Source organism: Serinus canaria, chromosome 11, assembly GCF_022539315.1.
Source record: "Serinus canaria isolate serCan28SL12 chromosome 11, serCan2020, whole genome shotgun sequence".
Lineage (NCBI taxonomy): Eukaryota > Metazoa > Chordata > Aves > Passeriformes > Fringillidae > Serinus > Serinus canaria.
The window spans coordinates 11,489,942-11,507,423 of record NC_066325.1 but is presented as its reverse complement, the minus strand read 5'-3'; the positions used below and the strand labels follow the sequence as shown (position 1 = coordinate 11,507,423).

Below are 17,482 nucleotides of genomic sequence, written 5' to 3'. Positions count from 1 at the left end.
GTGATGCTTGTTTTTATTCCAAAATTTATTGTTAATGAAACATCTAAATGCTGGAATTTCTCAGAGGGTGCAGAGTGACTATGGTTGAATTTCCATGGTGGAGATTCAGCAAAACTCTTAAAAACTGACTTGATTTAAAGTGCATTCCTAAACTGGAGTGCATTGTAAAATATCAGAAATATAATCCCAAAGCACAGAAACACTCCAGGAAGCTGGAATCTTTCTGCTTTTTGTTCCTGCACCAATAAGATTTCATCTTGTGTTCACTGTTGCACTTAATGGTACTTTTGAAAGGCAAACACCAGCAGAGTTTACACAGCTGTCTAAAGTCCAAACCTAATCCTATTCTGCTTTGGAGAGCAGCAGATATCTTGCCAGGTTCCTGTTACTAAAATTTCACTTGGGAAGACAGTATTGCAAGATTTGGGTTGGTTACTATGTCTACACAAAACTCACTGTCATTAATATATGACTGAAGATGAAAGGATAGCTTAAAACTTCTTTCAGCTGCAGTCAGAGTAAAATAAAATAAAGTTGCAGCCATAATGGAAGAAAAGGCTCTTACCTGTAGCAGTTGTTGTCAAACTTGTTGTAACTGGCAAATGCAATTAAAACACCAAACCCAGCTCCTAAGGAGTAAAATATCTGAGTGGCTGCATCAATCCATACCTGCATAACGACACCAACAGCGCCAGGGTCAGTTCAGCCACAAGGATACAGCAGCAGGAAAGCAAGGCAAGGGCTTTTGGAAAAGAGCTGGCATTCATGCCAAGGGCAGTGTAAGTGTCACATGGAGCACGGCCCTGGTCTGGAATGGCCTCACCTGAGGTGGTGAGGTGGGAGGAGGAGCAGGGGAAAAGTCCTCAGAGCACACACACTGCTGCCCTGGTGGGCTGTGCAGCAGGACAGGGACTTCTGAGATTTCACCCAGCACTGAGATGATTGCAGGGTTTTTCTCCTGAGTGACAGAAATACACTTCCAATTGCTCTTGTTCCAAGTTAGTTTGGAATGTACAACCAGAAATCTAAAAATAATTAATAGGTCAAGAGTTATAGGACATTTTCTTTCCCATACCAGAGCTTCCTTTGTGTGACTTAGTGCACTCTACATGATACTTCCTTGGTTCAGGAGCTGAAGCATGACTGATGTGCTGTGAACAGAACCATGCAGATTTATCTCTCAGCTTTCTCACTTAGTAGGAGAAAGAGTTGTTTCTGTGATAGTCATTAAATTTTGGTTTAGAAGGAGCTTGACAATTTCAAGGATTGTCCACCAAGGAAAACATTTTTCCAAAGTGTCCCTCCTACCAATATCCATTCATTCTGTTGTTACACAGAGATTTTTAAATGAAAATCTTCAACAGAAGTAGTGAAGTCAGTGGTATGAATAATAACTAGCATTTCTCAAAGTGAGATCTGCAATGTTTGATTAAATCTGCCAAAAACTCGGAAAGAACCTTGAAAAGCACTGGATTTCATCATTCGTCCATCTCTACAAAATCAGATTTAACACAGCTATTTAGCAGCAACTTTCTAACAGATCTAAGCAGCTTCTGAGCTCCCTCTGCATTGGGAGTTTAGTGCTACGCTTTTATATTTGGCCTAGTGGAAGGAAGAGAGTTGACATGATACATGAAAGCACTGAGGCTGCTGATGTCTTCTTTTCTCAACATAGATGATAGATGCTTCCAATTGCTGCCTGCTGGACGCTGTGAACCACTTGTGGTAATCTGGGTTCGTAGAAAAACTTGATTTTATGGACTGTGGAGAGATGATTACTTGAAAGATAACATGAAGAGCAGTCTATGGAGTGTTTATTAGTAGCCAGTGGATGGGAGGATATGATTTTTCTCAAATTGTAGTTCATGCAGGGTTTTATGGATTTCTTTCAACGAATAACTAAACAATTCTGAAACCTTAATCCCTTACTCATTCTTTTTATATACCAGTTACATATTAATATTCTATTTTCACCCAAAGACTGAGATCATATAGGGTTGTTTTCTCTGAAAAGCATTTATATTAACAGAAATGCAGAAAGAGGGATGCGGTCTCCTACGTTCGTTCTTGCGTTTTGAAAAATTCAGATAACTTTAGCTGTTCACGAAATTCCTGAAAATTTTAAACATCAGTTTTGTTAAACTCTAACCAGATCTGCACACTGCACCACAAGACACTTGTTTTTGGTAGTTCAGTGTCTGTTTTGCATCCTGCCAGTGCAGTAGTACTCATCCTCTCTCACTATTCAAGCACCCCTAAGCACGTGCTGAGTCCTGTTGGCTCAAGTAAGGGATGAGCCCCTGCTGCCTCCCAAAGGATTTAAGCACATGCTGAAGTATCTGTTGAGTAGGAGTCTTGGCTCATAGCAGCTGATTAGGAAACAAATTGAGACGATCAAGGTGAAGGGAAAGAAGAGCAGAAACCAGAAATTAAGATTAAATGCAGAACATTCTCTTTGTTCTAACCAAGCAGGATGTAAGAGAGCAGGGCTTGTTCTGCAGTTCATGCTCAGGTTTCTCATCTTCACAGCCTCTGATCAATGTGTGATCTAACATTTTACTATAGAATATTTCTTTTATTTGTATTAAAAATCAACAAATAGGAACATTTTGCAGTAGGCAGTCATCAGTCTTTCCAGCCTTCTTCAGTGTTTAAGCTGTTATAACTTTTGTTCAGTGCAGTTTGTGGCTCCACAAATGGGGCACACCTTGACACCTTAGAGCACCCTGACACCTTGACAGTGGTCAGGGTGCTCTAAGGGCCCTTAGGAGAGCCTTGGCAGAGCCCTCTATGGGTCACCCCTCTTTGTGACTTAGGGTGTTTCTTTGTTAGATTCTTCATTTGGAGATAATAAAATCATATATCACATCCACAGAAACAAAGTGGGATTCTATTCTTTGGAGCCTGAGCACAAAGATTAAGCCCACAAAGCTATTGCAGCAGCAAGGATCAGTCTCCAAGGGGGGAGGGCTGTCATGACAAAGAGTTAGTGCCACTTCTCAGCACAAGTGATCTTTAGTCTTTTATTATTCTAGTGTAACTTTTTGTTGTTTGAAAAATGTAGTCCTAGAAACAAATAACTTTTGGGTCTTCTAAATAGCAGCTGCAGAAATATTAAGCCAAGAAAGGGCAGCACACAGAATGTCCTTCCAGCAGCAGAAGGCAGATGTGATTATGGAGGCCTGGTACAGCCAGTACAGCTCCATAGACACCTAGCTGGAATTGTGGTGTTTATTTCCAAACAGCACTTAAAACAGATAAAAAAATATAAGCACCTGCTTTGCTCATCTTGACATCTTTGTATTTATGTGTATGCATGAATGTGAATTACTGGGATGACTGCTGCCTTGTGAGAAAGGTGGGTGAAAATCCCATATCTGAGGTTTGATTGGATTATTCCAAAATAGACATGGGGTCTGGCTCTGTTTTGGAAGAAATGGCTGCTTTCAAATTTAGCATTAAAAGGCCAGGAATGTATTTTTTTTCTAAGTATATTGAGCTCTTTTTTAATAATTCTGGAAAAGTCAAGACAGGATTCATAGGAAAGGTACTGTGCAACTATGGACAGACTGCAGACATTTCTGAAAGCTGCAATTTTTCAAGATGATGCATTTCCTTCTAGTAAAATGATGTCTCTTTTCAGATTTATTGCCATTTGAATGGTCTTGTGACCCATCCATACTACTGTCTTATAAATGTTTTATGCTATTTTCAGTTTGGTAGAGGGGAGTAAATGTAGTCTGTTTTTTGTAGGTCTAAAATGCTGCCAATTTCATGTATTAGTGACTCCAGGTGTAGCTTTTGCTTTACAATGTATGAAATAAGTCTTAGTTCCAAGTTACTCCACAAATTGGGTTGGTTTGTATATGTTCAATGACAGAGTGAAATGTACATCACTTTCAATAGTAAGATAAGATACTACATCATGCTTTTGAAAATCTTATTTGTATGAAAGACCATGGTTAGATTAGGTGAGTTAATCCTGATTTTGTATGTTTAGCAAGGTTTGCATAGGGAAAGTATTTTTTTTTTTCTAGGTTAATATTTAAGCTAGCAATTCAGAAAGCAAGATTTTTGTCTTGAGGGAATTCTTAACCTTTTGAGTACTAAATATTTTCAGGACTCCAATTTCCTGTATAAAGGATATTGCAGTTTACTGGGTGCACATTCAAACATGGACTTTTTTAGGGGTCTGCCACACCTGTAAGTGCCTTCACAGAGGTGTTTTGTGATCTGAATTGTCTGGGCTCAGAGTGAGATAGTCCTGTTTTGGAGAGTATTGCAAAGTGAAACTGTCAGAGAAGGGGGACTCTGCTGAGGCAGAAGCAGAGGCATGGCTGTTTAACTTCAGAAGTGAACTGTAATATTTTCAGTTTCAATAACAAGGGTAATAGGTTTAATAATTAGGGAATGAGAGCAGAAGAATACACTTACTGTGGCTTCTTTTAATCTTCTGAAATCTATATGCAGGTATGCATTTATTCCATTGTATGCACCAGGCAGGGTTATTCCATGTATTAATAAGACAAATAATACAACATAAGGCAACGTGGCAGTTATCCAAACAACCTGCAGACAACACAGATCCCAAAGGTTAATCAGCTGTTACAGAAGATTTAAGAATATGTAATAAGTACAGCTGGCATTTCCTTGGTTTAGGCCATTCAGTTTGATGGAGAAGCTCTTTTTAGGACATGAGGGAAAATTCTATGTCATGAATCTTTTAATATTTAAGTTTACAGATGCCAGTAGGAGACAGTTTTGACAAACAGAAGACAGTGTCAGTGTGTGTTAGACTGCTGATTGCTCCTATCTCTCTGCTGTTTACTAAAAAGTTCAGTCATTGCCTGATGTTAAGTCATTGCCTGATACTTTCATGAAAATGCACAAAAAGGTCTCAGATGTATCCAGCTCTAGAGTTTCTGTTAAGATATTTTGTGAGGGATGTCAAAGAGTGGTTTCAAATTACTTTAATCAGATATTTCTCTTGACATGGCATTTTATATAATACAACCAAAGCCTCTTATATCATTGAAATATTAGTACATTTGGCTAAGAAGAAGATGCACATTTAAGACAAATTTTTTAATTTAAAAATATTTTCTGGATGAAACCACCAATGTTGAATTGAAAATAATACATTTATAAAATTTTCAGTTAGAATATCACACAAGAAATATGATAGATTGGTCCCTGAGGATGCCTCCAAATCAGTGATTTATTTTCTTGCTTTCTAAAATTAGGAGACTTCTTAAAGTAGAAAAAGAATGCAGTCAAGACCGAAGGACAATATTAGCTCTACCTTTCCTGAAGTCTTCACTCCTTTCCAGAGACTAAAGAAAAGAATGATTACCACCACCAAGAGGCAGAGGGAGAGCTGCCAGCGGGGCAAGCCAAGGTCGTGGATTCCACGGCTCTCGTGCAGGTGCAGAACTCCTCTCCTACACACCAGATACACAGAAACAAAGTGAACTCACTGGGGGAAACAGGCTTTGCATCCTTGTGCTGTGGGCAGCAGGAATGGCCATGGCAGCAGTAGAAACCCACTGGCATCACTGGCAGTCAGTGGAGGTGCTTTGTGAAGCCTCTGTACTCTGTCAGTTCCTTCAAATTATGTCCAAAGCATGTCCTAAGTAAAAGTTTCTGAAAGCAACCCTTGCTTCATAGAGAGAGATGTTTGTCCAATTGTGCTAACAAAATAAACTCTCAGAATTCAAATGAGTCACAAAGAAAGGGAAAACCATTGGTAGTAAGACAACTAGAAACAGTGTTTTGCTTGCAGATTGTTGTTATTGAGAAAAGAATGAAAGTAGATGAGAAATACATGTGAAAATGAGAAGAGAATATTATGGGGGAAAGACTGAGAACAAATATTAACACATGGAACTGACAGTATTACAGGGATCTATTTAATTAGGCTGGACAAAATGCAAGAGCAACAAATAAATTGTTTAAGCTTTCTAATATTCTGGTCAGAGCTCTAGAAATAATTGAAACAGCACCAAGAATCAAACTACATGCACTAGAAATAGGGATTTGTGCCAAGGAGCTTGGTTTATCCTAAGACTGCATCCCACGTAAGGGAGTGTAAATTACATTTGCAATGACTTTGAGATTTGCAGGTTCCCAGAGTCTGTCCCCTCTCTGCAGGAGGGGCAGGAGTGTGAAGGGCTCTCAATTTGAAGCTGCATTCAGACATTCTGGTTCCTCCCAAGGGAAATTTCTTCTCATTCTCTCCTTCCCTGTGCTCTCTTCTGGGAAGATCCTCCTAGTCACCCAAGAGCTCTGGCACCAGTTCCTGCCTTACTTCCACTCTGCATTCAGCTAAAGGAAAATGGTTCATCTATCTCCATAGAAATCTGCAAAGAGTGATTTGTTTGTTAGTACCACTGACTCTGTTTAGTCCTTGTGCAGCACTTGGGTCCCCTTTGGTTTGGCATCAGACCCTGAACAGCCAACAGGCAGCTCAGCTGCTTGGTACTCACACATAAACCCTACTAAAAACAAATTATTGAGGAGGCAGTGGGGCAGCTGCTCAGCAGGACTCAGTAAATGAAGGACCCAGTCACAGTTTTAATAACAGGAAATGTTGGAACCAATAAATTCTTCTCTGTGTCTTGGCTTTCCTGTCTGTATAAGGATTATTATAATATGTGTGCTTTGTCTCTACTCTGAGAAATTCAGAACATATTTTTTACAAAAGTGGTGAATATTTGCACATAAACAGGGAACCAAACCAGGAAATAAATAAATGCCAAGGCTTGTGATCTGAAAATTGCTCTATCATTTTTACTCCAACACATTTAAGATATAGCCAGGAAACAGGATTTAAGAGTTGTAGGTGTAGAATTCTCTGGGATGGTTTTGTCAGACTGGTACTTTCTAGGGAGCTTTATGTATTATTCATCCCTGGACAGATTTATGTGATTGTCTTTTAGAAATGTAGAAAATTCCACATAAATAGATCAAGTTTAAGGTCTTGGAGTAGGCCTCATTTTTTTCAATCCAAAATGAATCATAATTTTCATTTTTGGTCCAAATATGTTTACACAGCTCTATAAACTCATTCTTTTTATTAGAGGCAAAAGTTACTTGCCTAAATTTGATGTGCTCAATAGAAGGGTGTCATTTATCTGAATTTTAGATGTGTTTTGGATCAGATTGATTCAGAATTCAAGAATGTCATCACTTATCTCTAAATTAGTGTGTTAACTATCAAATGTATTTGTTAGTTGACATATAAAGTACTTCTAGGAACATCTAAGTACTTCTTAAAGTTAGTGGTCATATTTGTGAGATCAAACCCAAAAGACTTGCATAAACTATGAATCAGCAAAATGGATCAGGTCTCCCAAGCTATTCCCTATTCTGGTAGTTAGATTATGTTTTTATGATTTAAAACTTAATGCAAATTGTAGACTGAAGATGCTAAAAGAGCTGTCAGTGTATACATTGTGCAATCTATAGAAATTGCATACTCAGTTTAGAAGGCAATTTGAAGCATGATAATTGTGCTCAATTAGAAGGCTCTTCTACATCTTCTGTGTTCTACATTTGGGCAACCACAGTTCAGTCATCTTTGCTGCCAGTTTCCTTCAGAGCATGAAATGTGGTTTTCCTTCCCCTGTGCAAGGTTAGGCGATCTGCATGGTGTGGATGGAGCCCTTTTTGCAGAGTTTGCCAGGCTGCAAACTGGTATTTTTCTCTCACAAATAGCACTGCTGACATTCAGCTGTGGCTTTCATGGCAGGTTGTGCCCACAGAGCAGTGTGAGGCTGAGCTTGTGGCACAAACCCTGTAGAGCTGAGCTGGCTCTGTGCAGGCTGGCCAGCAGGGTGTCTGGAACAGGGCTGGGGGTGCAGGGCACAGGGAGCAGAGAGGCTCCCCATGAAGGGCCACAGGGCTAGCCTGGCTCAGGCCCAGCTCTGCCATACCCAGGGCTGCTGTCTGAGCTGCTTGGGTGTCTCTGCTTTGTCAGGAGCTCTGAGCAGGCACAGCTGCAATGCTGAAGGTTATCCTGGCTCTGGGACACTGCTGTCCTACAGCCCAGAGCACAGGGAGCAGCTGAGCCATCTGAGGGCAGTGCTCATGCCCTGTGTGCCTCACCCCCACCCTGGAGTGCTGGGCACAATCCAGGGGGGTCCAGATGCAGCAGCATCTGGCTTTTTCTCTAGATATTTCAGCTCCCTCTTGTGTTGGAGAATGGAGCTGTGTAATGGACTGCAAGCTAGATTCTGGGAAACACATCATTTACCAGTGGCACCCTGGCTGGCTTATCATAAATTATTATTTGTACTTCATCACAGAACAGGCTAACTTGGAAGGAACCCTCAAGGAAGGTTGAGTACAACTGTTACATCTGCAGAGGATATCTCTGAGAAATGTTCACATCTCCCATGCCTGAGAGCATCATCCAATCACTTCTTGAACTCTGTCAGGTTGGGGCTGTGACCAATTCCTTGGGGAGCCTGTTCCAGTGGCCAGTCACCCTCTGGGTGAAGAACTTTTTCCTGATATCTGACATAAACCTCCCCTGACACAACTTCAGGCCACTCCCTCGGGTCCTGTCACTGTCACCACCAGGAGAGATCTGTTCCTGTCCCTCCTCTTGCCCTCACAAGGAAGCTGTAACTGCACTGAGGTCTCCTCTCAGTCTCCTCTGCTCCAGGCTGAACAGACCAAGTGACCTCAGCTCTTCCTCACACAGCTTCCCCTCAAGGCCCTTCCCCACCTTCACAGCCTTCCTTTAGACACTCCATAACATCTTAATGTCTTTTTTATATTGTGGTGCTCAAAACTGCCCCCAGCACTCGAGGTGAGCCCCCCCAGAGCAGAGCAGGACCATCCCCTCCTGTGCCAGCTGGCCCCGATGTCCCCAGGACAGGGATGTCCCTCCTGGCTGCCAGGGCCCTGCTGACTCATGTCCAGCTTGCCATGGACCAGGACCCTTTCCAGGCTCTCATTCCCTGTCTGTCTGTCTGTACACTCAGGGTTGCTCTGTTGGAGGTGCAATCTCTTTCTGAATCACGATAATAGGGAGAATGTTTATCTCAATGCACTGAAAACTTTATCCTTCCACTAACAGCAATTCTGATCTCCTTTGCTGCTCTGCCCCACTTCAGCACATTCACGACTCTCCAAAACTCACTGCCTCAGAAGAGCAGAGTGGAAAGACCAGGTGTGATTAGCAGAATAGAGGGCTATCCCCTCTCAGTAGTTCTTATTGCCTGTTCCAGTTTTTATAAGCATTCTCAGGCAGAATTGCTTGTGCTGACTTTGGAAGTGGTGTTTTCTCTCTTGGGAGAAGTTGCTTCCCACTTGTTTAATGGGGACAGGTGGTTCCATCTTTGGGGGCCATGGCACTGATCACTCCATTTGCTGTCATACTGAACCATGTGGAACCTCTTCCCTGGCATTTCCAGGGAAGGCTTTACCCTAAAGCACAAAGCTATTGCTCTAGAAAAGTAACCTTAGGGTGAAGGGTTTTTTTCAGGATGTTCTTGGTTCACACACTTCTCATAAGTTTCATAAACATGATGTTCATAAATGTGACTCACTGCTGTGAGTGAGTTCCTTGTTCTTAGGTAGGTTTTTGCAATTGCACACAGCTGGGCTGACTTGTGAATTCTGTGAGTTTCCTTTACTGAATCTGGCATGAAAATTTCCCTGTAAAATTTCTCATGCAGAAAGAATGGATTACAGCTCTGAGAAAAAGCACTGTTGGAGGGAAATTTCTGTAGCCCAATGTTTGTTGACATTTTCACTGTTTTTTTTCTAAAAAAAAATGGCCAAGATTTGTTTCTCCAACAGATTGTGATTTTTTGCAGGCACAGGACCTTGTGAGAAGAATAGTGCTTTTGTTCCTCCAAACTGGTATTTTTGAGGTGTCAGCATAAATGAAAGCAGGATGGTAACAGACTTTTTGCAGACACAAGAAGGGAGAGAACAAATATAAAGTATGCCTGTGTTCAGATAAAGTATCAAAATAGGAGCAATATGGAGCAGATAAGGCAACTTTATTTGTGATGTACTTCTGTTCTTCCAAAAAAAAGGTTTATTTTGAATTATTTTAACATGTGTGTAAAGGATAGATAATTCTTTTTATTTTCTGTGTTTAATTCCAAACCACTGAAGAGGGAAGGAATTAAAGTAATCTGTATCCCTAAAGAAATGTGGTGTTGACATTTTATTCCTAACTGGAATATTACCGGCTATTACTTAGCAGAAAGGCACAAGCTGATATTGCATTTTAGCTTGGTTTGCCAGTTTTACAGTGCACAAATGCTTTATAGTTGATTTTAAGCATCTCTAATGAAGTACTGTAGAGGTCCTGCTCCTTCCTGTGGTGAGAAGTTGTCCCCAGGACATCAGTGGTGCCTTGGCCTGAATGAAGGCTCTACAGCTGAAACCAGACTTGGTAAAATGAAACTCTCCAGAAGGCCTCAGTGTAGAAGCACTCCAGACTTCAGTTCTGCCCAGCTCTTGAGGCTTGAAAACAAAAGCCAAAGACGTTCTTCAAGGTTCTCCTGCCATATTGATTTGGCATGGAATTTGCAACTTGGAATGATTTTTCCAAGTCTGAGGCTTAGAGGTTTCTCTCTGCTTTTCCTCCCAGCCAGATCCTGGACAGCTGATAGAGTTGGCCTAGATTGCAAGTTTTCCCTTTTCTCACTCAATGTAAGTAGTGACAAGCAGCATATTTCTGCTGAATTTGAGGTACCTTTCTTGTAGTATTTGATGAGCTGTCACATCACAGCACTCCCACTTCCTCCTACAGTTTATTCCTGTGCTGGTGGAGATAGAGGCAGTCAGCTCTGGCAGCTACAGGGCTTTAGGAAATAATCAACTCCAAATTCTTGGTCAGGCCAGCTTAGTGTGAAGGATTTATGTCCCAAAAAGAAGTGTCTGTGTCTTTTCAGAATAATCATACTAGTTCCCTGCTTGTGTCCTGTCTTGGCAGTACTTCTGCCAAGATAAATGTTGCAAGATAAATGTTTGGTGTTTCTGGTCTCCCTGCTTCCCCCTCAGCCTGCCCACCAGAGGCCAAAAGTTTGTGGGTGAGTGTTCTGATGTAACTGTACATCCTAGAGAACCAAGTTTAAGCTGTATCACTTCCCTTTTCCTTTTGTGACTCTGGCACAAAATATGAAAGTGTATACTCAAAAGATTCCACTCTCCTTGTTGTAAGAAGACCATGAGCATGAATTGGGTTATTTGATACAGGAAAGAAGCTGTTTTCTGATTTAGTTGATAGGTTGGATCTGAATACACTGAGACTTTGTACAAGTTTGGGTTGACACCTGAGCTGTACAGCTGGACCTGATGAGCTCACCCAAATACTGGATAAGTGAATATAATGCCCCTTGTGATTCCCTGTTTTTACAGCTGGGAAAACAGATGTTATAGCGTGTTTTAGTTAAGTGGTTACCCTTCTCATTTTTGCAATGTAATCTAGTCATTAACAAGTACAGGACCTAGTGACCTAATTACAGCTGCAAAATTCAGGGATTAAAGCAAAAGGAAATGTCAAATACCCTTTTTGTTCTTACCTTCTGCACCTTGAATCTTATTCATGATGAGGAAAGGACCATATTATTTCAAGTTTCAGTGTACAGACAATCATTAATTGAGCTTTTTGATTTAGTTCCCCAGATCAGTGGAAGTAAATCAAAACATCATGAATTGATTCTACCACAGCCTCACCCACTACAAAGTCAAAATCATTACCCAAGCATGAGGTGATAGCAGAAGTTGCTCAGAACCATTTTAAATAATAAAAAGGCAAAGCAAGAAGGTAGGGATTACGTTTTACTTGACTAAGACTTAAGCCTTTTATTGTAAGGGCAGTAGATTTCACAGCTGTCATTATTTGCCATTTCAGTAAGCTCCTTTGAACTCAAGCCCCCATCTTGTTTCCAAAGCACTGAGTTTTGTTCCCAAACCCCTGCCAGCAGTTTGTGTATCACTTCTGATCTTTCACTGGGCTGTCTTCAGAGAAAAACAGGGACCACAAATGTTGAAGAGCTATAAACAGAGACCCCAAGATCCCTGCTGGTTATTTATGGAAAGAGTATTTTCCCTTTGTTTCTACAAGGTTGGACTCACTGCTTAGCAGGTGTGTGCTCTAATATCTTTCTCCTCCAAACACAGAAATATTAATTGATTCATTATTCAGATTAATTCAACAGTTGATTTAATAGCTTGGTGCTCATCCCCTTTCTCCTAATCAAATCCCATTTTCCCCTATAAGCCCATAATGAAAATATTTATACAGAGTTTGGTATCTTCGTTTTATAGTTCAGTTATTAATTTACCTTTTGGGGTTTGATTCCAGCTGTTTGATTTAAGCCTGCCTTTGCCTGTCTCAGCCCATGCTGCAGAGCACTCTTTTGCTTAGGCACTGGTAAAAGCCTGGCTTTCTATAACCTGGCTCTTTCCTCCTGTTCAGTGTTTTATCTCACTTCACTGAACTATTGAAGCAGTGGAGCAAACAGAGGTCTGCTGTTGCACTGAAACTTTTTGAGTAGAGCAGCAGTCAAAATCTGTGAACAAATGGTTATTTTAAAGCCCTAAACTCAGCTCAGTTGGCATGCAGTCACCTCTGCCAGAATATTGCTGTTTCCTTGCCCTAGCAAAACTGGTGTAAGCAAAAGTGGCACATAGGGAACATTTGTGTCTTGTTCAGTTCCCTTGTGCTTACAGCAAGCACTGCATTAGTGCAGGAGAAACCAAAGATCACAGAGGCAAAAGTCAGTCACCCAGGCACACAGACCAACATTACAGCTCCATTTTAACCTTAGCCTTCTGCTGCTTGTCCTAGAGGCTGGATACCAACCATTTCCCCTTCAAGAGGAAACTCCCTTAGACACAGAATTTTGAATAAATAGCAAAGTTAGGTCAACACTTACTCATAAAATTCAGCTGCAGGAGTGAGCTTGTACTTGGAGTATTTAGTACCATTGCCAAGCACTGATGCATTGAAGAGTTTTGGATCTGTGCAGTTTGGGCTGTTCCAGCTGTTGTGGCAGTTTGTCCAGGGGAGCTCAAATGTGAATGATGAAAATAGATAATACAGAGACCAAGCTATGATAACGTTGTAGTAGAAACCCACGTAAAGAGCTATGAGTATCACTGCATAGCCTACACCTAAAGGCAAAGGAAAACTAGATTACACATTGCATTTGACATGCCACAGTATGCACAAACACTGCAGTTAAACTCAATGATCCATGATTGCAAATTCATTTTAGGTCCAATAAAAAGGAATTTCTGACATTTGCATGCACATATGCGGACACAATGTACCTGACCTCTAAACAAAAAATTACAGAAATGGTTTGGAAAATGACTGGCTTTTATCAAATCCAGTTGTTTGTCAGCAAAAGAAATTAAGCAGTGCAATGTCAAAATTTGTCCTTGTACAACTCCATTGCTGATTTGCTTCCAATGCAGAAGGTTGCAAGCCCATGTTAGGAGTGAAACTCGCTTCATCTTCATGACGTCAGGGACCTTGGCAACTTCTCTTGGAAAAGTAAAGCTTGACACTTAAATGAAGTTTCCCTATGCCTCATGTTCCCACCCTGAACTAGTTTGGAACAGACACTGACCCCACTCTTGTTTCTTTCCCATTACTACTCTCTGTATTGGCTTCCATCAGCAGGTAACTGGCTCCAATTCATGCCTGAAACAGTCTGTGCTGCTCCACTGAGGTCTCCAGGTGGTTTTGGGCATGCCAGTAAAACTTGGTGAATATCAGGTTGGGGCCAAACTGTGTGTGACATTCAACCCCTTTTACTTTCCTGTAATCTCCAGGATTACAGAATTCAGAGTATAAGCATTCTATTTTGACTTTGAACATTTGCTTTGTGTTTTTGCATATCATAAAGTGTGGCTGGAGGGTCTCTTTAGCAAAAGCACCCCAGAAAGTGCACATTCTCCTCGTGAAAATGGACATTTTCCAACAGTTTGGGAGGAAGTTTTGATATAAATGTTGGACTCCAATAAAAGTTGGTTGGCAGAATTTTTCAGGAATCTTGCTTTGCCTTGACTTCATTCTTACTGTTTGTGCAGATTTGTTCTCTGACTCCTCCCTCAAAGTTGTAGGTACTGCATATAAAAGGTAGGGAGTACAGTTATTTTATCAATGTCATCACTGTCACAGTGGCTATTGTCACAGCAATGAAGTGCAAACATTTACTTATTTTTCTTCAGTTTAACTTTTGGCATTGGAGGCCTAATAGTTGCAGATTATTAAGCTTTCTTATTTCTTTATATGGGAAGGAAGTAGCAAACACTGTGAGTATTAATCCAGGTTTAAAATTTGCATAAGGAACAGATGCTGACCCTGAAGGAGTTGGCAGTTCAAAGACTGCTTCATGTACAAAAGTTACTCTTTGCTCTGCAGGAGGCTTTTAATCTGTAAACCAGTTTGCTCCTCCTTAACAATGGGGAAATAATTGTGAAAGTAAAGATGAAACTATTTTCAAATCCTTGGTGCTTAAATGAATCTAGTACTTGAACATTCAAACTCTAGTGATACACCATGATCAATAGAATGGAGAGGAGGGAGGAATCCCCAAAAAGAAGAATTCTTATGTGTTAAGGTGAATGCTAAAACACTAACTATGGATAATACATTAAATACTAAAATTAGATGAGTGTTGTTTAAAAAAGTGGTCCTGAAATTCCAGCAGTCCAGGAGGACAAGAGATGTTTAATATCAAGACTAAAAAATACTGGATCAAATGTGTTTTAAATAGCTCTTCTCTGCAATCTTAAGAATGTTCAGGAATGAATTTGCTTTTATGTTTCTAGATTTTCTTAAAAGTAATGCTGCACCACCCACAGTCTAAAATAGACTCAGGAAAAAAATGCAGGGATGAAAACAGACTGTTACAAAGGTTACAGGGTATATTTGTAATTGCATGTGTTATGATAGCATCTCATTAGAAGTAGAGTGCTTAGAGTTCATAGCAATAATATTCATAGCTAAAATTAGAACTACAGTGCTGTTCATTTAGAGAAGCTGTTATGAATTTGTGTAGACTGTGTACTTTTCCTTTGAGTGAGAGGTTTGAGTTGTCCCAGAAACAACTCCAAAGCACTAGCAGTAAAATGTGTGTGCGCGTTAGCAGAGGTTTTAGTCAAAACTTTAAAAAAGTACTGAGTTTATACCAAGGTGTAAATGTCTCAATGCTTATTACTTTTTGAGAATCAAATAACTTATGCTATTCTATATTCTTGCAATAAGAAACTTAAAAATCAACAGTAATGTATGTTTAGTCCACCTTGAAAATGTCAGCTTAAAAACACAGCTGGAATGTCAACAAGAATATACATGAAATAAATTCTATTTTCCTTTCTCATAATCTTTTTCAATCCTGAAGTCAACACAGAATACCTCTGAGCACAGTGGTATTTGGCTCAAAAGCTTTGAGATCCTGAAGGTCTCATTTTTGCATTTAGGTTTTCAAAATCCTCATTGTCGTCCAAAGGAATATTAATAATACCAACAGGAATTTTTATTGAGCAAGGGTATTCAGATTCCTGGGTGTTGGGATGAATTTTATCTCCCATGACAGGATTATAGAAGGGCTGGGTAATGAATGGCCTGTATGAATTGATTTTAAAATTTTGAGGCACAATATTTTACTAGCTCACTTACTTATTTTTTTGTTGCATTGCTGATTTTGCTGTGAGTTTTGGGTTTGTATGGTAGGAAAAATGCCCTCCACTTTTCTTATTGCGTGGCACTAGACTGCTTGAAGAGGAGAAAGCTGTATTTTGAGAAAGAAGACTAACATTTACTCAGTGTAACCTATATCCAAGCAGCAGATCCATCAAGTTTGGATTGCTATTGTTAAGCTCCTCAGCTTTTGTCAGTCCCAGGATGAACATGATCTGAATTTTAAGGTTCTAAGGTCAGCTGAGCTTGTCTGGTTTAATTTCAGAAATGTCTGTGTTGAAAAGGCTTTTGCATAAGGTTTTAGATACAGTCTGGTATACATATAAAGGAACTTACATTTTTTGCTGGCAAGCAATGCTTAAAAATTCTTGAGGTTCCACATATGGCTTCTTTCACACATTGATTATTTCCTGATCAAAACCAAACACCCTGAAGCACCTAACCTATTTTTTCCTTGCAGAATGATGCTGTGCACAAACAACACTCCACAGCTTTTTATTCAGTGATGCTGGAGAGTTAATCCTAGTGGTAAACACTCAATAATGCTCAGATTTTAAAAGTGTTTTTCATTGCTAAATCTGAAAGACACTTTACAAAGACTATCAGAATCATTGTTCCCACTTCACAGGCAGGAAAACTGAGGTACAGAGGTACCACAGAAAACTCCTGGGCTGTTGTAAGTCTAGTGGCCAAACCCAAGTCTTCACAGCTCCATTTTACTGTTGTAGCCACTGGGGTATGCAGGCTCCTGCACAGAAAGCTCCATGCCCTGAGTGGAGAAGTCAATGGGGAAGACAGGGCTGAACTAACCTGGATGGGATTTGCTATTTCCAAAGTTTGGATTGGCAAACCCCCCCTCCACTTAGAGATACCCAGTTCCTCCCAACCCCCAGTGCACAGGGGAAAGGGAGAGCAGGGCTGAGCTGCTCCTGGTTGTTGCCCTCTCTTACACTCAGCCAGAAATCACCCTGAAGTTGGTTTCTGTGGCTTTTCCCATTTTGTGCTTCACCTTTGATAACACAAAGACTTCAAGGGTTGGGGGAAGGTCACCAAAGACACCTTGTCTGTGAAAGATGAGAGATCCTTAGGTTGTGACCACACTAGTGTGGCACCCTCAGGTGCTGCTCAGGGGAGCAGAGGAGCACTCACCTTTGAAAACTGGACAGATTTTCCAAACAGTGGCAGCCCCTTCTCTGTTATATTGTCCCAGGGCTAATTCCATGTAGAACAGGGGCATTCCAGCAATGATTAAGAAGAGGATGTAGGGAATAAGAAAAGCACCTGAAAAGAGAGTAAAGAGACATTGTAGTCTTTGAATCAGTTGCATTTTTCTTTCCCTCTTTTACCAGCTAAAAGATAAAACCACTGCTTATGGGAAATATTAAGAAAATATCAGGAAGGAAGGACCCACGTATTCTTATGCCTTTTCTGCATTTTTTAAAGGTCTCAGAGACAGAATCCCTGAAAGAAGCTATAGACTGTAACTCCTATTTCCCCTTAATGTTTCCCCTCTGTTTTTTGGCTTTAAAATTTTCAGGCTTGTCCCTGAAAATTAATCCTTAACTGAAGGAAAAAAAAAAAAGCTGAACACACTTGCATAGCTGAAAGGGAAAGGGACCATAAAACATTTTTTTAAGTTTTATTTTCAGTGTAGTATTTTCAGAAGGGAGAACAGATCCAGCAACAGAAAAGAAAAATGTGAAATCCTGTAAGTGCAGCTTAAACCACTGTGTGAAGTGTCTGCAGGAACCTCTGGCTTGAAAATTAATTGCTACTGGCTAATTATATGGAATTTGG

The 17,482-nt window shown here is 40.4% G+C and overlaps 1 protein-coding gene across 1 annotated transcript in view; it reads right to left on the bottom strand.

Annotated features, from left to right (window-relative positions):
- SLC6A2 (solute carrier family 6 member 2) overlaps positions 1–17,482 on the bottom strand; it is a 58,493-nt gene that overhangs the window by 21,743 nt on the left and 19,268 nt on the right. The window contains exons 2-6 of the mRNA XM_018914600.3: positions 16,835–16,966; positions 12,909–13,146; positions 5,303–5,441; positions 4,435–4,569; positions 566–669 (exon numbers count right to left, since the gene is read on the bottom strand). Of these exons, the coding sequence (XP_018770145.2) occupies positions 566–669; positions 4,435–4,569; positions 5,303–5,441; positions 12,909–13,146; positions 16,835–16,966 (748 nt within the window). The remainder of the gene's footprint in view (positions 1–565; positions 670–4,434; positions 4,570–5,302; positions 5,442–12,908; positions 13,147–16,834; positions 16,967–17,482) is intronic.